Genomic DNA, 21,831 nt, shown 5'->3' with positions numbered 1-21,831 from the left:
AGAGGAAACAACTTCTGTTTATAAGGTTGAGCAGGAAGCAGAATTGTTCAAGAATTACATTTTACAAATTGTTTTATTTTCTCCCCCCCCCCCCCCCCCGCCTGTAGTTTACCTGGCCAGAATTCTTGACATCTAGTGAAGTAAATGTAGAAGATTTCTGGTCCACCATGGAAACGGAAGTGATAGAACAGGTGGCATTCCCCTCCAGCATTCCTATCACAAAATTTGATGCTTCTATCATAGCCCCCTTCTTCCCGCCACTCATGAGGGGCACTGTGGTGGTCAACACAGAGAGAGAGAAGAACCTTGATGCACATGTTATACCAGGTAACTTGTTTCTGTAGAAAATCAGTTGCCTAGTAGATCCAGCTGCATAGGAAATGTTATTAGTATCCCTTATGGTGCTAAGAATTGAGAAAGCACTAACCACCTTACTTTAATGAGCATATTTGCACTGCCTAGTCGAATCTCGAAGAGCTGGTTTAGATGTTGCCAGCCCTACATGAGCATAGCTGAAAAGCTCTTACTCATACAGTGGCAGTCTACATGGAAGCAGTCATGTTTAGATACTCCTTATTCCATGTTTTGGCCAGTCACATAGAGGCTATACACACTAGCACCACCTCTGCCAGGGACATCCTGAAGCCGACATACATAGCTTTTGTGTGACTGGGCAATACATAGAGCCTCTATGTGACTTGCAACTCAAAGGCTAAGGAGTATTTTAAATGCCACAACTTCTTTATAAAGCACTGCCATGGGGATTATGCTTTGGGCAAGTTTTTTGATGGCTTGGTGATCTGCCCCATGTCTTGTAATGCTACTTGTTAGGGTGTGTATGTTTGTTTACCCCGCTTTTCAGCCAGGACTGGTTCCCAAAGTGACCTACAATTTAAAGCCAAAAGGTTTAATATATTGGGTGAAGGTGTTTATCGGAGTCTAGCTGTAGATGACTTGGGGGCTAGATTAGAAGTTGCTAGCTCACAGAAGCAGCCCTTGTGTTCTGGTCCCTGGCAGATTGATATACAGTGAGGGAAATAAGTATTTGATCCCCTGCTGATTTTGTCTGTTTGCCCTCTGACACAGAAATAACCAGGCTATAATTGGAATGGTAGGTTTATTGTAGCTGTGAGAGACAGAATAACAACAAACAAACCCTCAAAAGCCCAGTGCCCAAAAGTCAGCGATGGATTTGCATTGTAGTGAGGGAAATAAGTATTTGATCCCTTCACAAAAGATGTCTTAGTACTTGGTGGCAAAACCCTTGTTGGCAATCACAGAGGTCAGACGTTTCTTGTAGTTGGCCACCAGGTTTGCACACAACCCAGGAGGGATGTTGTCCCACTCCTCTTTGCAGATCCTCTCCAAGTCAGAAAGGTTTCGAGGCTGATGTTTGGCAACCCGAACCTTCAGCTCCCTCCACAGATTTTCTATGGGATTAAGGTCTGGAGACTGGCTGGGCCACTCCAGGACCTTCATGTGCTTCTTCTTGAGCCACTCCTTTGTTGCCTTGGCTGTGTGTTTTGGGTCATTGTCATGCTGGAATACCCATCCACGACCCATTCTCAATGCCCTGGCTGAGGGAAGGAGGTGCTCACCCAAGATCTGACGGTACATGGTCCCGTCCATCGTCCCTTCGATGCGGTGAAGGTGTCCTGTCCCCTTAGCAGAAAAACACCCCCAAAGCATAATGTGTCCACCTCCATGTTTGACAGTGGGGATGGTGTTCTTGGGCTCATAGGCAGCATTCCTCCTCCTCCACACACGGCGAGTTGAGTTGATGCCAAAGAGCTCGATTTTGGTCTCATCTGACCACAACACTTTTGCCCAGTTCTCCTCTGGATCATTCAGATGTGCATTGGCAAACTGCAGACGGGGCCTGTACATGTGCTGCCTTGAGCAGGGGGACCTTGTGGGCACTGCAAGATTTCAGTCCTTCACGGCGTAGTGTGTTACCAATTGTTTTCTTGGTGACTATGGTTCCAGCTGCCCTGAGATCATTGACAAGTTCCCCCCGTGTAGTTCTGGGCTGCTTTGTCACCGTTCTCATGATCATTGCAACTCCACGAGGTGAGATCTTGCATGGAGCCCCAGACCGAGGGAGATTGACAGTTATTTTGTGTTTCTTCCATTTGCGAGTTATCGTGCCAACTGTAGTCACCTTCTCACTAAGCTGCTTGGCGATAGTCTTGTAGCCCAGTCCAGCCTTGTGCAGGTCTACAACCTTGTCCATGACATCCTTCGACAGCTCTTTGGTCTTGGGCATGGTGGTGAGTTTGGAAGCTGAGTGACTGCTTGTTTCTATGGACAGGTGTCTTTTATACAGGTACTGTAACAAGCTGGGATTAGGAGCACTCCCCTACAGAGGGTGTTCCTCATCTCAGCTCGTTACCTGCATATAGTGAAAAGACACCTGGGAGCCTGAAATCTTGCTGGTTGATAGGGGATCGAATACTTATTTCCCTCACTACAATGCAAATCCATCACTGACTTTTGGGCACTGGGCTTTTGAGGGTTTGTTTGTTGTTATTCTGTCTCTCACAGCTACAATAAACCTACCATTCCAATTATAGCCTGGTCATTTCTGTGTCAGAGGGCAAACAGACAAAATCAGCAGGGGATCAAATACTTATTTCCCTCACTGTAGTTCAGATTTCTCTCCTAAGCTGTGTAAATTTTTCATTATGAATTCAGAATGTAGTTTATCAGATGTCTTAACTATGATATTCTGGTGTGAGACAAGGGCTGTTTCCTCACTTTCAGAATTGACTTGGTGACATTCTCTTTTATCTTTGGCTAGTGAAAATGATTTCTTGCTATTTAGGCAACCCAAGTGTTCTAGTGAGGCTGATTCAAGAGGAAACCTGTAAAATGGAACAGATTGGTTCTTACAGTGATGAAGAACTACAGAATTTTTTGTCTCAGTGCAGCATTCCCTGGGAGGCAGGAGAATCGAAGGTAATGGAGCTTTTTAGTAAGCACATGGGAATTCCTAGGTTTTGAAGAGGGCACAGCTTTCATGAGAAAGTATGCCTTGGCATACTTCTGCATCAGTCAGTATATTTGGAAAACAGAAATGGAAGAGGATTAAAAACAAGTTTTTTAAGCTTCAGGAAAGCAGACATTTGGTAAGAACTTATGGTTCTGGGATCTTAAGATGTGATGCTTTTGTTAAAAGCTCTCAGTGGTGTGAGCTGAGAGCACTGCCACAAACATATTTGATTATGTGATTTAATGTTTACATTTGTTGGAGCAACTCAGAAGTTAATTTGAAAAACAAATTAGAATTTTTGAGTGGAAATAACTGCTTTGTCTCTGAAATATTTTAGATTTTTTATGTATACATTCCTAAGTTGAAAACTCCTCTGGTGTGAAATCTATGTAAGAAAATTGCTTTCAAAAATATGGGAGGGAGGAGCTGTTTGTCCACTTCCAAAACTTGTGAAATGTGAAAGATTGGCCTTTTCCCATTGACCTACATATAAACTAGAAGAGTGCCATATTTTGTTTGGCTAGCTTCTCTGTGACAGAGGATTAGTATTTCGATATATCTAGCTGTATCATTCTCCTTGGCTTTGTCTGGAAGAATGGGCTATTTTACAATGGTCTACATACAAACTAAGACTTCCATGTGGGGAACACTTGTACATGGCGGGTGGGGGCATTTTTGACGATTCCCTTTATAGCCACCCGTGTTCTCCAAAAACATGTCCCTGGAGGTCCCAGAATCCTTAAATGTATTTTCAGAAGGCACTGCTGCAGAGCGAAGAGGGAATTGCCTTTCCTCTCCTTGCGCACAAGCATACGTGTTCCCTGCACACAGCCCTTAGTTTGGATATAAGCCAGTATGCTTAAGGCTTTTTCACTGAATTGACATGCTAATTTTTCTGCATGGTATTTTTCCTAGGAGCAGCTCTGTCTTTCCCTTTTGGCTTTGTATGATTTTGTACAGAATGGGACACCAATCAGTCAGCCTCCTGCACACTTCACTGGAGGGAAAATCTACAAAACGTGTCCACACCAGGTGGGAAGGATTAAACATGTACATTGGTGTTCCACTCCATGGTAGATTTTAAACTGATTTAAGAAGTGCTTTAACATTGTCTTGTCTTGTATTTTGTATTTTCTCCCCCACCCCGCCCCCCCCGCCCCCGCCCTTTTGGTCTATGATTTGATGTGTTATATATTTTTATTTTATGTGTTAATGCTTTTTTGTGAGCCGCCCAGAGAACAATTTGTTATGGGCTGGATAACAAACACAGTTGTGTGGTGATAGTGGTGGTGATAATATACAGCAGTAAATGAGACTCAACTTAGTGAAGAGAAGCATATACAAACTTAATTGAAGGACTTGATTGTTGTATTCTGTGAATGTGCTGTAGATAGTTTGCTTTTTCACATGACTGGAAGTGCTTTTATATAGGAGGTGGCTGGCAGGGTGCTGTTCTTTCAGGCTCAGAGTCAAGAAACGAGTCTGCCTTGGCCCATTCACAGCAGTTCCTGTCCCTCATTTCCCAAGGTCAGTGGGATAGATTGCAGTGTTAGAATATCTTGTGTTCTCTATTGATTGCCAATGCAGAAGGGACTTGATGGTGAATCTTCCTCTTTCAGTTGGCTTGCCTGGGGAGAAGATTTTGTTGGACTGTTCTGAACAGTTTAGGATGGAAGCTGAGAGATGGGGTTGCCTTGAATTCCTGGCTGCTTCCCTTTCTTCCAGTGTGTGTTGCACCAAACCTGTAAACCCTTTTTATCTTCCCAGGTCATGTGTGGCTCAAAATATATTGTGAGAGGGGAAAGTCCCCGGGACCATGTGGACCTTCTAGCCTCATCGCGCCACTGGCCACCAGTCTATGTGGTGGACTTGGCCACTTCTGTGGCATTGTGTGCTGATATCTGCTATCCTGATTTGACTGCTCAGATGTGGGGGAGGAACCAGGGTTGCTTCTCTGACCCCATGGAGCCTTTAAGGGTTAGTTGCCTTACACTACTGCACTGTTTTCAAAGTAATGGTAACATTGGTGATCGATTGTCTTTTGAAGAGATGGCATTTAAAAGAAGGTTGTAAGTGGGAGGATCCCCTAATGTTTGAGTGTGTGGTTTCTTTGTTTTTTAGAAGAAGAAGGGGGAAAGGTCTCTGATAGCCTGAATTGCAGCTTACTGTTTTATAAGGCCTGTGTCATATTTCAGATCATTCTTTTGTCTACAGTAAGTTTGTTAATGTACCATTTGAAAGCAACTTAACTAAAAATAAATAAATGCATTACTTATAATAAATACTCTGCAGGCTTTTTTTAGTGCTCTTTAGTTCTTTAGTGCTGCCTCCCATTTGTCCAGCTCACAGTATTGCAATGAGGAGCATGCTTCAGTAGGTGATGATGCTATCTACTGTGTTTCAAAAGTCCATGGCCTGTATCCTGATTACGATGGGGAATGCTTCTGTATGTGCAAACAGGGGAGGAGTGATTTTCAGTTATTTAGCCCACTCCCTCTGCAGCCACCTATTCCTCCCAAAATCACATTCCTGAGGGTTGCGGGACTCTTGGGAACACATTTTTGGGAGGCACAGGCAGTTGTTGTTGAAAGGGGGTATCACCAAAATCACGCGTGCATGTGCACACCCACACCCACATGTGCAGAAATGTTTCCTGCACACAGCTCTTAGTTTAGAGGCAGGCATGTCTGTGTGTTAGTTATGTGAAGAATCAGAGGGCCTATATTGATATACTCAGTTTTTAGAAGCTTTTGACAAGGATGGTAAAGACAGCCTGATATTCATGTTCTTCTACAGAAGAATACTTTTGAGGAACATTATTATAATACCTGCTTCTCCAAATAATAATCTGGGGTTCCCATTCTCCTCCGCCAGCAATAATATAAAATACTTTTTGTGTAAATATTATTTCATATGTCTAATTCCAAATGCTCAGGGTAAGTATTTTGTTTATATCACTAATTCATCCTATCTTGATGCTCATTCAGGTCCATACACAGTCCATAAACATTCTTCCTGTGAAAAAATCAGCTGCTATTTCATTTACAGATGAAGAACTGTGCATAGGAGAGTTTTATGGTTTACCCAAAGAGTCTTTGACTAATTAAGGTTTTGAACCCAGATTCAAATCCAGTGTACTCTGCTGACTCTTGTTACAAGCTTTTTCTTCTTGTTTAGAAAGTTCTGGAGGAGGAAAGTACAAAAAGAAATCTTCTGTTTTGAAAGTCATTTTTTTCCTTTCTCTCTCTCCAGTATGTGTCCTGCCCAGAACTTCTCGACAGGCACTACAATGTGGATATGACCAGTGCTGAACATTCTGTTCAGCACCCAGTCACCAAATCGCCATCCCGCCGGGTAGTTCACACGGGGACAGAGCAGAGCACTCAGAGTGACCCAACAGCTCAGCACCATTCCCTCTCTCTCTGCTGGGAACTAGAACCCTACGGTGCCATCATTACAGCCATCAATGACAGCAAAACCAGTAATGTCCGCCAGAGGTCTATAACCTTTGACAATGCAACTCACTATTACCTCTACAATCGCCTGATGGATTTCCTCTCCAGTCGAGAGATTGTGAACAGGCAGATTCATGAGATTGTGCAGAGCTGCCAGCCTGGTGAGGTGGTGATCCGGGATACGCTGTACCGTCTGGGTGTGGCACAGATCAAAACAGAAACAGAAGAAGAGGAGATTCAAGGAGAGGATGGTGTTGTTTAACCTGCGCTGAGGGGGTCATCTTCTAGTGCTAGAGAAGAGAGCTAGGCTGTCACAAAGACCTCTACAGATACCCCGGGAAGTTTTTCATGCAGATGCACTCCAGTACTGAAAGGCTGTGACAGCTTATATTGGCCAAAGAGTCATGTGCTTCCATAAACTCTGGATTTCTCCTTTGGGCCTTGAGATCTGCAAGCAGCCTTGCTGTGAAAGGGCAGGTTCCCCTTCCCAAAGGGCTGTTTGGATCCTTAAGCCAGCCAGCATAGATAAGGAAGAGGAGACAGCTTCCGACTGCTTAGAAGGGCAGGCTAGAGAAGGCAAATGGATTGACAAAAGATCACTTGACCTATTTTTTCTGTGTACACTGCTGGGTGTTAGGATACGAAGGGGAAAGAAGGGGAGAAAAGGGAGCAGGGAAGTGTTAGGAGTCTCTCAGAAGAGTAACTGAGTAGGTGGCTGTCAGAACGTTTGGGCTGTTACTGGGCTTTGTTCTGACAAGACGAACTGATAAGCTGATCTTTTGGCCCCCATCGATATTGAAAGGGGAAGAGCAGATCTAGTCTTATAACTAATTCTGCCTCAACCTGAGAAGCTTCTAAATGTATTTAGTGGCTGGCATTTGGGGTGAGCTATAATGTCTATGTGCATTAAGGTAAGGAATGCAGGTAGTAATTATCGTGGCCTAGTTTTACAAAGGCTCTTAAGGGATTTTCAGGCAACTCAGCTATTGATCAGGAGAGGATCCTCAAACCTCTGCAATCACTCTTTTCGGGCACTTTACTTTACATCTCACCCATGGACTTAATAAATGATTGTCTATTTGTATGCTGCAAAGAGTATTTGTGGAAGATTAGTTGGGTTCAGTGAACACAATCTGACAAGAGATGCTTTTCTAATTATTTCTCTGACTAAAACATGTCAGGGAAACTGCATAATGCTTGCTTGTATGGGCATTTGGCAAACCACTACACTATTCCCAATTCCAGCATTATAGAGCTGACTTGGTTGAGATTTGTATTGTAGTCGGCACTTTGTTCTGAGGAGACCAGCATTGTTCTTTCCCACATAATATGATGAACCATGGTATGTAAACTCTTTGCATTTGCCACTGATTCCCTTTCACTCTTGGCTATCCATACATCTGAGAACTGTGTTCTGCTGCAGCTGAAAATGGGAAATCCTGCCGTGTGGGGGAGGATTTCCACTATGTTTATTCATTGGGTGGACAGATTTGTGGTGTGGATTTAAAAACTCCCTTCTGTGAAGGATTGTTGTGTGGACTTTGTTGTTTTAAAAAAAAACCGTATTGAGTTTCTGAGCAAAGCTTATAATTTGCTGCTTAAAATGCTAATTTATTAAAGACACTTTTTCAGTCAGTGATAAACTTTAATAAATTATCTCCTCCAGTGTTGGAGGACTAAAACTCTTTGGCTAGCATGTCTTTCCTTGTTTAGCAGCCTTAGGATTTTGAAAGCCACTGGAAATATTCATCTTTTGCTTGCTGAATATCCTGGTTACCAAAAAATGTGGGTCAAACTTTGGGGAGTCTTGCCATAAGTCTGTACTAACTTTCAATTCATTTTAAACATCCTGTTAAATGAGAGTGGAATGCTTTATGCTCAGTTTGGACATAATGTCAAACTGTGTTAAATGTACCTGAGGTCAGCATTTCTGACAGTCTGAATATGGGTTTCCGTCCCAACTGCAGTTCCGTTAGTACCTCAAAACCTCTATTTGGACCTTCGGTTTCAAGTTGGCTAGGCTGCTACAAATGTGGGTCCGCTGGCCCCATTGTGGTGTTAGAATTTGGTGCCCTCTGTAATCTTGGGTTCCCACAACCATAGAGAGGGAGGCTCAGAGCAGCTCAGAAATGCATCAGCTCTAGGGAGCCCACCTCTCTTGCTGGCTGTTCCTTGGAATGAACTTTCCACGTCCTGCTGCCTCATCACCTCACCCCTCCTTTCACTGCCTGGTAGAAGGCATGCCTTGTTCCTAGATTTTCCTCATTTAATGGCACAGTACCAGTAACTGTAAGGGCACAGGGAAGCAGTGGTCTTAAGAAATGTGCTACCTCTTACTACAACACCCTTGTAGGATTACCTCACGCATAGAGACAAATAGCAGAAGACATTATTTTTCTTATCCAACCATTTTCTTTTTAGTATACGCTTATCATCTATCACCAGCAAATACACATGGTCTCCAGCGTCATTCATGGGGGAAATAGTTTCAGCCTTGGAGCAGAGCCGAGTGATGACTGGGGGGAAATGAAAAGGGTTAGGTTCTCTTTTCCCTGCCAAAGATGGCTGCGGGATGTCAAGAAGACACAAGGGAATCAAAGTGTGATGTACACGCCCCCACTCACATTGTAGCCAATGGTCACTGCATGAGTGATGCACTGATGCCATGCCCATGGTCTGGCAATGCAAGCTGCACCGTCAATGCTGGGATTGAGCCTGGGAGGGCTAGGAAGAGGGACGGACAACTCTAGGCTGTGGGCAGAGGTTACGGAACTTCACTTAACGGATCATGTGTGGCACGATTCTCCGCTTCAGTGCTTAACCCCAGGTATGCCTAGCCACAGTTTGGCGTTCTGTTTGAATGAGGCCTTAATTTCTTTAGACTTTTGGAAAACAACTTTATTTAACCTACACTAAGTAAAGTTGTCATTAAACTCAGTTATGCTAAAATGAATGATGAGCCTTTGGGGGAAAGCATGTATAGTTGGTTTTTAAGATGAAGTACACACTCTTGCTTCTTTAATTCTGTAATCTGAGTTGGCTCAGATGTTACAAAGAATTGGGGAAAGAGAAGAAGCAAATGGCTCACATTTCTTGTTTTCACTCCTGATGTCCAAAGCTGCAGCTCCTGTGTAGTTCAGTTTTAAAAGAGAAGTAGAAAAATGTAAAGTGTCTGTGCTGCTGCTTTTTCTGACACCCCTCCCCCACAGAACGTAAAATGGTCTCGTGAGTTTGAATCATGATCACCAAACCCAAAGGGGTCAGGGAGGCTACATATTTTTCTACCTAAGAGGGAAGTGGGGAAAGGCTACCTACGTCTAATTAAGAAGTAGTCTTAATGTACACATTGATCCTCTGACCCCAAGTCAAAGAAACAATATTCTTAGCCTCGCAAAGCTGACTAATGGGTGGGAGGGAGCAACTACAAACAGCTTGCATTTTTTACTGTTTTTGTTCAATGTGGGCAAGAGAGAGAGAAATCTCCACCGCTTCCTTTCTTGACCTAGCCGTGCCAGTGCAGGGGTCAAGCACCAGTGGGCCATTACTGTTAGAACATGAATTATTCCTTCTGTGCACTTGGAGCCCTAAGCCAAATTTCTGTATATGAGATGCTCCACTAGTGCAGCAGTTCATAGGATGGGCACTTAGGTGCGTTTGCCTTTTATAGTTTATTTTCATGGTTCATAGGCAACCAATCTGAGAACTGGTGATGTTTACAAGGGTTGATCAGACCTATTGCCTGGAACATAGGAAGCTCCCATATACTGAGTCAACCATTGGTCTAGCTAGCTCAGTACTGTCTACACAGACTGGCAGCGACTCCTCCAAGGTTGCAAGCAGGAATATCTCTCAGCCCTATCTTGGAGATGCTGACAGGAAGGGAACTTGGAGCTTAGATGCTCTTCCCAGAGCGGCTCCCTCCCCTGAGGGGAATATCTTGCGGTGCTTACACATCAAGTCTCCCATTCATGTGCAACCAGGGTGGGTGCTGCTTAGCTAAGGGGACAAGTCACATTTGCTACCACATGACCAGCTCTCTTCACCTGGTTTTATAAAAAAAGTTCTTGACAGTAAACACTGCATTTTCACTTTAGAAAAAGAAACAATGGTTAAAAAATGAGTACAAGTTACTTTGATTAATCAAATGTGATTTATTTTCATGTCTTTTAAATGAACATTTGTAATTTACTTAATAGGAAGACGTTTTTTAATATACGCATCAGTTAATTGATTTAAAAGTGACCTGCCAAGAAGTAAGTGGTGGTAGTGGTTTGTGTTAGAAATCAGCTAGCTAGTTTGGCATTCTTATCCAGAAAAAGAAATACTACCCATCCTTATGTCAGTGCAAATACATTTTGTAATAACAATCAACTTGAATAGTCAGATGAGGCTAAGTTTCATTCGCTGATTCTTTAATTTCCTTAAGACTACAAAGTTGGCTGCTTAGCAAGATTAGTATCCTTTATAGAAAACCTGTAGAAAAATCAATTGTTGTAAAACATTCTGTTTTGCTGTAATACAGTTCTTTGAAACTCTTGATTCCATTGTTTGATAACAGTGCAAATATATACATCACAACATTTCTTGTAGCAACTTGGGGCAGTACAAATGCAGAGCTGCTACTAGAGATGTGTGAAATGATTCGGGTACAAAATGATTTGTACCTGAATTTGGGTGATCTGTAGATAAAACAAATCACCCCTGTCCTCACTTGCCCAGACTCGACACAAAACAACTCACCCCAGATTCGGATCCAAAAAATTTGGAGATTTCAGAGGCCAAAATGAGTTGGGTGGTAGTATCCAATGGGTGGAAGCTACCACCCATATTTCAAAGAAATTGGGCAAAGGGGTGATTTTAAAGAACTTTTGAAGTTGGCGTGTCTTTAAGTTTTTCCCCATAGGGAATAATGGGGATTTCAGCTACCACCCAGATTTCAAAGGAATCATTGAATCCACTCTCATTTGCTACCAGAGAATCTACTCTCAGAACTTCTCAGGAACAACACAACCCAGTGCCCCAGGGGCTTGTGGGTTTGGGGGTGGTTGGCACCCTATGTGCACTACACCACCACTCGCTCTGGGCCAACCTAGTTATGGGGCTGCTGAAATCCCCATTATTTCCTGGGGGGGGGAAGCTTAAAGATGTGCAAACTTCAGAAATTCTTTAAAAATCACCCCTTTCACCAATTTATTTGAAATCTGGTTAGTAGCAAGCACCCATTGGGGCACTACCACTAGACCCACTCTTCTGCCCCCGAAATCCCTTTTCTGCCCAAAAGACATGCCATCTTCAAAAATCACCCCTTTGCCCAATTCCTTTGAAATGGGCACTACCACCCACCCCCACCCTTTTGGCCTCGGGACCCTTCTTTTATCCAAATCAATTTGGATTCAGAAAGTTTGGGTACAAATTGAATTGGGTGATTCGAGGGGGGCAGATTTGGACCCAAAACAAATAGGGGTTATTCAATTCAGGTACAAATCAAAATGAAAAAAAAAATCTATTTGTGCTCACCCCCTGCTGCTACAGTGCTTCAATTACAGAACTAGTAACACACTGAGGAATAAAGGTGAGCTCATATTCTACATGAGCTCTGCTCACCTATTTCTACAGTCTTATGTTTTTTAAACTGGCATTGATTTTTTTCTTAAGAAAAAGCCCTAATCAAATAACAAATATCAGCAATCTTAGCCAAAGTTTGCCTGTAGCTTACCCGTTTTAAATTCCAAACATTAACAAATTGCAATTACTACTATTTAACATACATGCACATTAGCTTAATTTGAGAACATTCCATCTTACAAGCAGTCCTCAGACTTATGATACTATTGGTTCCTGAAAACTGTGTCTTGTTGAAACATGAAACTGGTTTTTCCATAGGGAACAATGTTGTAAATGGGGAGGCTGTTCCTGAAGCAAGGCCAGATACACCCCTGCTCTGCTCTTTTTTTTAAAATGCTGCTGTCAAAGCTGATGGTGTATCAGACACAGACACATAGAGAAGATGGTGGTGGTGAATCAGAAGTTGCTCACTCTGTCCATCAGTGAGATGCTGCATGCATCTGGATACCTGTTGGGGTGCCAGCTGCCACCTCCCATCTAACTCGGTCACATTGTGATGACAGCAAGAGAACCTGGCTCATTCCCTCGCAGCCCACATGCTGCTTCCAGCCCACCCTCCTTCCTTCTCCAGCTAGCCATTTACCCAAGAGGAGACAGAGGTGAGCTCCCCAGTTGTCTCCCCTCCTGGATCATCCTCACTTTTTCAGAGAAGGGAAAGAAGGGAGGCAACTGGGTAGCAGAGCCTCCCTTCCCACAGCAAGTGTTGTAAAGATCAAACACAGTTGTAAAGCTGAAACAAATTGGCAGGTTACCAATGTCAGAAGTGCTGTTGGTTGTAAATTGAACCCCTTAAAGTTGAGGGCTGCCTGTACCAATAACCAGTCCTGTTCACGTGGGACATGAGTCATAGCGGCTCTCTTGGTTTAGCTGCTTCAGTATTTTTCAGTTCCACTTTTGATTCATCAGTTTACGGCCTGATCCATGACAAAGCTGTGTCCCACAGCACTACCAGGCACCGTGGAGACACCGGCATACCTGAGGCCAGAGACCACCCAGGCCTGCTGCAGTGCTGCCGGTGAGTTTGGAGAAGCAGTCTTTGGCCAGGAGTTGTAGGAGCCCAGTGCTGTTGAAACTGCTCCTATCAGCCATACTGGTGTTGCCAATAGAGGGCACAGCAGCTGGGCTTAGTGGTTGCTGGACTCCAAGTAGGGGCTGGATGGGAGGGGAGAGGCAGTGCAGCACCATTGTTGATCAGGTTCTTTAATAAAACACTTTCTGCTCATAAAGCCCAACCATTACCAAGAAGCTTGGTCAGTATATTTTCCAAATTCATATATCACAAGAACCATGAAAATCTGCCTCAGGCTAAACTTTGTTCAGACATATACAGTCATTATTTCATAACCTGCAATATAAATGGCCCATCACAGAGAAAAAGTTCATATTGGGCAATTGTGTTGACTCCTAGATATTACTGTGTTTAGAAGAAACGTGTAAAGATAAAGAACAGATTCAGTCAATCTGTCTTTTTCAGCTCTTATGAACTGATGGCCAGTAATGTGGATATGAAATGCAACTTTAAAATCAAGGTTTCTGTATATCCATTCTGCCTCTTGCAAGCACGTGTATACATAGGACTGATGCTTAACATGCAATGGTATGCTGATCCTGGCTGAGTTTCTTACTTACTCCAAACGAAGCTAGATCAAGATAAACCCATTACCATTTTGTTAAGGGAAAGAGATGTAATAATCATGGCCAGCGTTTAATGTTTCGGAGTGGCTTTCAGGGCAGGTTGTAACTTGCGACGAGTGTACGAGAGGGGGGGTCACATTTTTCTGCTATGGAAAGCCCAGATAGGGTTAGCTACATATGATCTGCATATCCTAGCTGAAACAGAGTGATCAAGTAGGCTGTGGTGATATAGCCTTCAACAGAACTGGTAATTGTTGCTGTTCAGAAGGGGTTGGCTGCTCTCTCCAGACTCACAGGATTCTTCACAGTAGCTGGCTGGATCACATCCACTGTCCTCATCTGTGTTGCTGGGCAAGTTCGTATAATCCTTCACAGTAAAGAAAAACACTTCAGTACCGGGAGTTAATATTACCACCTGCCGAAGCAAAAGCATTTGTAAAAATGGTCTAGAGCGAAATGCTGACATTTTTATTTGGAATCTTTCAAACTGCTTGTTGCTCACATTTCTTAGTCACCCTTTTTCAAGACTGGAAAAATAAGATGCCCTAAGTACTCTTTGGGTTTGTGACTCAGCAGTGTGATAACTCACTGATGAAAGCCTCAACGAAGAACAGCTAAATGGCAGAAGACCGTTCAGCTACCTTTCTGTATATGAGTGACAAGATAAAACTTCCCTTAGAGTGCATGTGGTCTTGAGGTGAGGGCTAGTCTACACTCACCAGATAGAGGAGGAAATGGAGAAATATTCCTCCACAATCCTTCTGGTGACTTCTTTTTTTAAAAGTAACATAAGAGCTTTTCTCAGAGAATAAGTCATGCAGAATGTAAGCGTCTCACCTGTTCCTTGCTTGCATCCAGCTGCTTTTGTATGAAAGTACAAATCTGACTGAAAGTAGGGCGATGTGTGGGCTCCAGATTCCAGCATGCCTTCATGATATTATAACTGGATGGATTTAAAAAACCAAAAAACTGTTGCATGCTCAGCGATGACTAGTAATGTTATGTGCAAATCTATCAGATTACATGCTGGCCTGTGACTTGCCAAAGTATAAATTCAAAGCTTACTGTGATCTTTGAACATTCCTTTAACTGTTCAGTGCTTCCCTTTATCTGTTCTCTCAGAAGTTGCATAAGGTCTGATAATGTATATTGCCTGACATACTGCACAGCATCTCTTAGGCATTGTCAGCAGCATGGGAGCTGTTGCATGCTTGTAACAACAGTTCACACAGTTGCACAACAATGCTGTTGTGCTGACACTAGAATAGCGCAAATGCAGTTGCACAATGGTACAGCCATTATTTCCAAAGACTGTACCATCACACAACTGGTGTTTGCATAATTGTGGTATTTACACAAGATCCCTCTTGTGCAACTGCTTGAATGTGGCAGCCTGTTAAAGAAGGCCACAAAAGATGTACACAGCAACAACAGACAACTTTTAGATGTCATCACTATCCTTTTCTAATCAGCACTGAGAATATCTAAATGATTCAACTACATGGCAGGAGCTGAACACATGGTTCTTTACAGCGATACCCACCAGGTGGAAGGAGGCCAGTTCCATGAGAGAGACATCAATCTATCTTCCCATATGGTTAAATCATCTATAGCATGGATTCTCAATGTTGGGTACCCAGATGTTATTGGACTTCAACTCCCAGAATCCCTGACCAAGGCCACTGGGGCTGGGGAATATGGGAATTGAAGTCCAATAACATCTGGGGACCCAATGTTGAGAATCCCTGATCTATATTCTTCCAGCCATACAAGATCCACTCACTAAGTGTTGGTTTGCACATGACGAGGATAACATTTAATGGATCCTTGAGTGCAGTAATTAGATCTCAGCAGCATGTTGCAAAAACTAGCCTGAGGAAAACAATGTTGCTACCTGAAAATACCACCTTCCCACCCCATACGAGAGCTTTTATATGAACAAGATACTAACATAGAGTCTTCCAGAAAAGGGCAGCAGTTTCCCCACAGTTACTACAGATGGGGCAGTGTTGTTTCCCACCTGTCTAAACTTCAGCTGCAGTAAGATTATTCCACTCAGTTAATCACTAGTATGCAATAGCTCAAACCTTCTCCCAGCTGTGTGGGATCCACTCCTAGGTTGAGGATCCCAAGACACATAGTGCACATGATGCAGCTACCTTGCCCAAGTTAAGCAGGTCTGGATGGGTGGTGGCCACCTTGGAGCCTTATGTGAGCTGACCTGAGAGCCAGCATAAAGGAAAGGCAGACTGTCACTGCAATAAATAAGTGACACTCGCGAGGCTGGGCCCATATACAAAGTCTAAGCCCTTAATGTCTGCATTTTAGGTTGCCCTTCAGAGCCTGCCAAACTTGATTGTAGCACTGAAGCAGGAAGTTATTCTCCTCACTGAAGATTCTATTGGCAATCAGGGACTATGTCCTGATAGACAAACTTCAGTCACATCCTGTGCTGCCCACTTCCTTTCTGGATGCCGTACTTGGAGTTCTGGGTACTTACATGTCATCTGGAGCAAAATCTGGCCTGGCCATATGGTATCCCTGCTTCACCATCCTATAAAAGTCGCTGTTCACCTTCATGCCAGGATAGGGGCTCCTGCCTACAACAATTTTAAAGAGGCACTTAATTAGGCAACAGGCTGAGCACCATTCCATGTTAGTAAGTTTCCAAGTGCAGGTCTGGCCCACGTTTCTTAGGAGCCTTTTGCCAACTTGACAAAAGGCCTCTGTAATAATTTGGGGCAGCAGAGGCATGGCTGGTGAGAGGGAGGGCTCAGTGGGGAGTGGCGGTGCAAATCCAGAAGGTGCCCCAGAGGTCTTTGTGTTGTTGCAGGGGATTGGGAGGAAGCACCCCACAGTTGGGCCTGCAAAGGTCAAAATGTGTGGGTGCTGCAGTCTCTGAGCAGAGCTGAGTGAAAACCGAGATAGCAGAACCATCTTTTGGCAGGTTGGCCTCTTGGCCGATCTGAACCAGCCATGCATTTAAGTAGTCTAACACAAGTGATCGTTTTTATAGCCCATACTGGAAAAGACCAGCTTTCTCAATCATGTTTTCTTCCAGTCCTCATTTCTGACCACTCTTTCATACCGAACGATGGACAAATGGCTCTTTCCCTACCTAGTGAGAATATCTCCCAGAGAAGGATGCCATAAGACCACACATCACTCTGTACTGTGTAAACACATTCAAAGATGCTCTCTGGTGCCATCCACTTCACTGGCAGGCGAGCCTGGAAGTAGAATAGCTTTATTCAGAGAGGAAACAACTCACTAGTCCGCAGTACATAACTGACACTCTGAATGTTCTTGCTTTTTTCTCTGAGCTAGATTCTGCTCGGTAGCTTCCATCAAAGTCTAAAGGTTACTCCACTTGTGCTGCCTCCTACTCAGTTGCCATCCCCTGTACTTACATTGCCTTTGACGACATAGTTTGCATCATTCATAATGTCTCTCGCCAGGCCGAAATCACAGATCTTGGCCACTCGTCCGTCAGCCACGAGCACGTTCCTTGCTGCCAAGTCTCGGTGGATGCACTAGATAGAGCAGAACAGACCACACCTCAGTTTGCTTTGCTCTTCCTGATTTTTGTTTCAATATTCAGCCACAGAGATATAAAGTATCAGTTAATGAGTGGCATGCCAAGCTCTGCCCAGTTTGCTCATGTGAACCTCAAGTGTAGGCTCAGTTTGCAATATGGGCCAGGATGGTCAGCCTAGATCATGCTTGCGAGTACAAGTTAGGATGCTTCTTTTGGCCTTCTTGTTCTGCCCACAGTGGTGCCCTTTGGAATTGTACTTTGATGCTTCTCAGGCTACAGTGTGAACTCCCAGTTATCACTAGTCCCACAGGAATATATCAGTGAGATATAGAGGAAGATGATGTATTTTGGACATCATGTGCAGAAAGCCAATGCTGACCTATCCACATAGAATAACCTGTCCTGCAAAATGCTACTTCACCAACTTACTTCACCACATACAGAAGTGGCCATGTCTGAATCAGCCTTGAGAGTTATTTGCATTTGTAATACCATCCTATCATGAGGACCAACCAGGAAATGAGATGTTTACATGTTGATTATAGCCTGTTTCCCTTTCCCCTAAATTAACTGCTTTAATCCTTTTACTGCACAGACTAAATGGAGAGAGTGTAGAAGCCTGTGGCCCTTGTCCTCAGGTTTCTTCACTGACTGAGCCACCTGAGGGATATTGTACAATCTGTACTATGATGAAGAGCCAGTGAGGTTGCTCTTGCCAATTATATTTATAACATGGTGGGTCAGAAACCCCAAACGGTCACTTTCAGTTCCTTATTACTGGAACAGGAGGAGAAAGGGCAAAAAGCTATAGCTTTAGGACATGCTGTACAGCTTAAACCACTAAGCAAATGTGTACAAGACAGAAGGAGATGTGAAAATGGCACTGCCTCTGTTGATGAAAGAAGAAGGGAAGGCACAAGCCGAAAACCAACATTCATATTATTTTGCTATATCAAGATGCAACCATGGTTCCATATCTGTCAAAAAGAAGAACTAGTTATGCCATCGATATAAGACATTGCAATAATTCAAAGGGATGCCAGCTTACAAACATCCAGATGTATTTGTATCTATCTACTTATTTAAACCATACTTTTCTAAGAGCAAGTTCTTAGTCTTTAACCTCTCGGTATTCAGTACTTTAGATCAACTAAAGTATGAAATAGGCAAAATATAGGATTTGTAATATGACAGTGCACATTGAGGATTTAATAAAATTCCACTTAACTCAGTTTTATTCTTCATATGTGACAAAGTTACAGTATTACCCCATATTCTATAGTCATGCACTCTGCACCCGAAGAGGGGAAGGGTTCCAGGTATATCTTTCCTTTGAATAATAGAACTAAACACTTACAGTGCCTTTTAAAGTATCTGTTTGTTTACAAATAGACAAGCAGTGCCTTTAGGAAGCAAACACACTTCTAAAAACAGGCAGCAGCACACCCTCTAATCCTGCTTCATCAGTTCCCCAAAGGCGATCTGCATTGTAAGGAAACTTCAGCTAAAACCTCTGAGCTCTCTGTCTCTTGTGTCCTAATCCAAGCAGTTTCTCTGCTTTTCCCACTAGAATGAAGGGAGTCTCCTTCCAAAGGCAGGCGAGAGAGATTTTTGGCCATCAAGGAATTTTATTTTGTCAAGTCCCTAATCATCCAGGAGTTGCCAGGTGATGACCACCCACAGTAATTAAAACAGCCTAATCTCATCCCCCTCAGCGGTGACTTGGGGGATTAAGCCACTCGAGGCAGCGGCGACATCAGCCAATGCTGACACTAGCATCCGGGGGCAGGGCCAGCCCACCTCTCTCACCCACGCTGCCCTTCCCGATCTCCTGTCTACTTTACCCTCTGGGCACTCCAGTGTTCTGAACAGCAGATCTAAAGCCTTATGTTCACATGTATCACAAGTGCCCCAATTCCCCAGCAATAGTCCCCATCAGCTGGGGCTGTGCTTGAATAGCCCCAGTCAGAAGTGACATAGTCACAATGGTGCTGGTCAGCAGGGCGCTTTCCAAATTAGACCCTGCAGCGGGGCCAGGATGTATCTCTGAAGTGTGCTTCCATACTTCCTGTGTTGTGACACCGCAATCCCTACGCTGACAGCAGGGTGCCATTCATATTCCCTGTGCCTCGTTTTGAATTTAATTGCTGCGATATAGTGCTATAACGTTGTATATCCAGTGTTTAAAAGTTGCTGTTTGGGGGGGATTGTTAGTTTTCATGCGACTGCTCCCCCTGCTGGGCACATTGCTATTTACATTTTGAATGTGATTTGCCCGAATGGAAGCATCTTGCCACTGTTGAGTGGCTAAACCGGAAAGCACCCAGTTCAGAATGAGAGGCAGGGTCTGAATGAGCCCTCCCCCCCCCGCTCCCCTTTTCTTATGAACAGCTAATCCAGCACCATTGTGATGATCTGATGTCAGGGGGAGGCTGTGCAATGCCAAGACTTGACTGCTGCCTACATGGGACCAAGAATGACAAGGATTGTCAAGAACATAAGATGACATCTCCATCTAGTCCAGCAATCTGCTTCCTATGGCGGCCAGCTGGATGCTTTTGGGAAGCCACCAAGTGGAGGACATGGAGGCAATAGGCCTTCCTTGCTGTTGCTAACCCAGCAAATAGTATTCATAGGCAGCGGGAGATTCCATATAGTCACCATTGATGGTTTCTTATGTAGCAGTGAAAAAATAAGACCTCAGTTTCTGTACATGGAGCTGAACCCTATTCATCACAGCTCAAAAACCTATTATTCTGCGATAGTTTGTGCTGGGGATTTTTGAAGGAAGGCAAACTCACATTTTTTGAGGCAAGAAAGTCCATTCCTTGGGCCACCTGGTTAGAGAACTGCATCAGGTCATGCAGGTCCAGAGGATGGCTATCATCCTTTTCTTCTGCTGACTCTGAACTCTTTCCTGGAATGGAGGAACATTTATGGCAATTAAGACTTGGCATCTCCCCAGCCGCATAAAATAAAGGTTCAGGCTGGACTGTGGACCCGACATGGGGAGCTGAGTGAAGGTCGGCAGTATGGACATGAAAACAGAATTATGGTTAAAGAGTATACATCTCAAGAGCAAAGAGACATGCTCATTTGAAATCTTAAACCACTTGGTGTATAATGAATCTTGTCATCTTGTCTTCTCTTGTAGAAGAAGAATCTGTGTTTATGTTCTCCTTGTTCAAGGCCTTTACAGATGTGCTTCTTGCAGCACCAGCTTTTCACTCGCATTCACTTGTGTTCTATGCTGTGAGGACATCGTGGCTGACATGATGCACAGTTCTAACAACTCTATTAGAACATCTCTAACATCCAACTTTTGTACTCAAGAATCAGTTTCCAAGTATTAAAAAGAATACTCAGTTTAGTGGTGGGCATGGAACCGGTTCAGGCGATTTGGTTCGAATTCAAACTCAAATGCCGGTCTGCGAGCCAGTTTGATCTAACTGGCCGGCAGTCCAGTCTGTTCGGTCAAACCGGGTCAACCCGGTTCTAGGGCTATGCTTGTAAACGGGAATCCATTGAGGATTCCCCTTTACAAGCAAAGGGGTGGGGAAATCCTTTAAAAGTGTTGTAAGGGTGGTCGCAGGGAAGGCAGGAACGAGAGGACACCATATTGGCTTCTGTGGCAACGGCGGCTCTTCAAATCCCTGCTGGCGCTCTCCCCAACAGCGCAGGGTGGCAGCGTCCCTATTACCGTCTCCGTGGATGTGCAAAGGCCATTTGCATGACTATTTGCACATGTGCAGAGGTCACACAAATGGCCATGCCTCTGCAGCGGCCGGGACTGGGCCGCTGCTGGCCCTCACTGCTGGTGGGGGAGGGCACCGGCAGGGCTTAGAGGATCCGCTACCACTGCAGAAGCCATTAAGGTGTCCTCTCACCACCACCCCGGTTGTCCTTACAACACTTTTAAAGGATTCCCTCACCCCTTTGCTTGTAAAGGGGAATCTCCACTGGATGTGTGTGAGGATCCCTTTTATAAGCATAGCTCTCAAACTGGTTAAACTGGGTTGAGCCAGTCCATATCAGACCAAGCCCAGTCCGGTTCAAACTCAGACCTGCCACCTTTTCTGAGGGCTGCTCCAGTTCAGGATGGAACCAGATGAACCGGGTTCAATTAAAACCAGGTCTGCACACCCCCAGTTCAGTTTAGTCGCCTCTGGTGGTCAAAGACCAGGCCAAAAACCACAACAACCCCAAGCCACCAAATGTTCAGAAGTAAGCAAAAGTTGCAAACAGTAGCAGGAGGTTTTTTGTTTTAAATGTGCAACCAGACAAAGAAAGTGCAGTTCTTTAAAAAGAAAAAAGGAAAAAGCAGTTCAAAAATCCAAATTGTATTATGGTTAGGTGGTGTGAAAAGTGACTGATAACAATGAGCAACGGAAAGTGAGTAATCCAGACTCCTCTAGAAGCCAGACCCTGAGCAAGTGTAGCCATTTCTTCTTCCCCTGCCAAAGACGCTTCCCAGGGACTCCACTGCTACTCTCCACAGAGTTGTCACCAACGAACATTACACACTCCTGCAATGGTGCTGTAATATTCCTGGTTCTGAGAGGTTTCCTCCCGTTATATGTAGGCTT

The 21,831-nt window shown here is 44.0% G+C and overlaps 2 protein-coding genes across 7 annotated transcripts in view; one reads left to right on the top strand and one right to left on the bottom strand.

Moving 5' to 3' along the window:
• HMGXB3 (HMG-box containing 3) overlaps positions 1 to 8,132 on the top strand; it is a 67,380-nt gene extending 59,248 nt beyond the window's left edge. For all 4 annotated transcript variants that reach the window (XM_053303783.1, XM_053303782.1, XM_053303780.1 and 1 more), the window contains 5 exons: positions 108 to 327; positions 2,825 to 2,958; positions 3,908 to 4,024; positions 4,760 to 4,969; positions 6,245 to 8,132. In XM_053303783.1, the coding sequence (XP_053159758.1) occupies positions 108 to 327; positions 2,825 to 2,958; positions 3,908 to 4,024; positions 4,760 to 4,969; positions 6,245 to 6,709 (1,146 nt within the window). In that variant the 3' untranslated portion in view covers positions 6,710 to 8,132. The remainder of the gene's footprint in view (positions 1 to 107; positions 328 to 2,824; positions 2,959 to 3,907; positions 4,025 to 4,759; positions 4,970 to 6,244) is intronic.
• A 2,446-nt stretch (positions 8,133 to 10,578) lies between these two features.
• Positions 10,579 to 21,831, bottom strand: part of CSF1R (colony stimulating factor 1 receptor) — a 93,435-nt gene continuing 82,182 nt past the window's right edge. For 2 of the 3 annotated variants that reach the window (XM_053303786.1, XM_053303787.1), the window contains exons 17-22: positions 20,047 to 20,162; positions 17,118 to 17,240; positions 16,826 to 16,937; positions 16,208 to 16,307; positions 14,545 to 14,650; positions 10,579 to 14,074 (exon numbers count right to left, since the gene is read on the bottom strand). In XM_053303786.1, the coding sequence (XP_053159761.1) occupies positions 13,943 to 14,074; positions 14,545 to 14,650; positions 16,208 to 16,307; positions 16,826 to 16,937; positions 17,118 to 17,240; positions 20,047 to 20,162 (689 nt within the window). In that variant the 3' untranslated portion in view covers positions 10,579 to 13,942. Of the gene's footprint in view, positions 14,075 to 14,544; positions 14,651 to 16,207; positions 16,308 to 16,825; positions 16,938 to 17,117; positions 17,241 to 20,046; positions 20,163 to 21,831 lie in introns of those variants that run through there. The other variant, XR_008317946.1, reaches the window with a different exon arrangement.

The sequence above is a fragment of the Hemicordylus capensis genome, chromosome 2 (assembly GCF_027244095.1).
Source record: "Hemicordylus capensis ecotype Gifberg chromosome 2, rHemCap1.1.pri, whole genome shotgun sequence".
Taxonomy (NCBI): domain Eukaryota; kingdom Metazoa; phylum Chordata; class Lepidosauria; order Squamata; family Cordylidae; genus Hemicordylus; species Hemicordylus capensis.
This window is presented reverse-complemented; position numbering and strand designations above follow the sequence as displayed.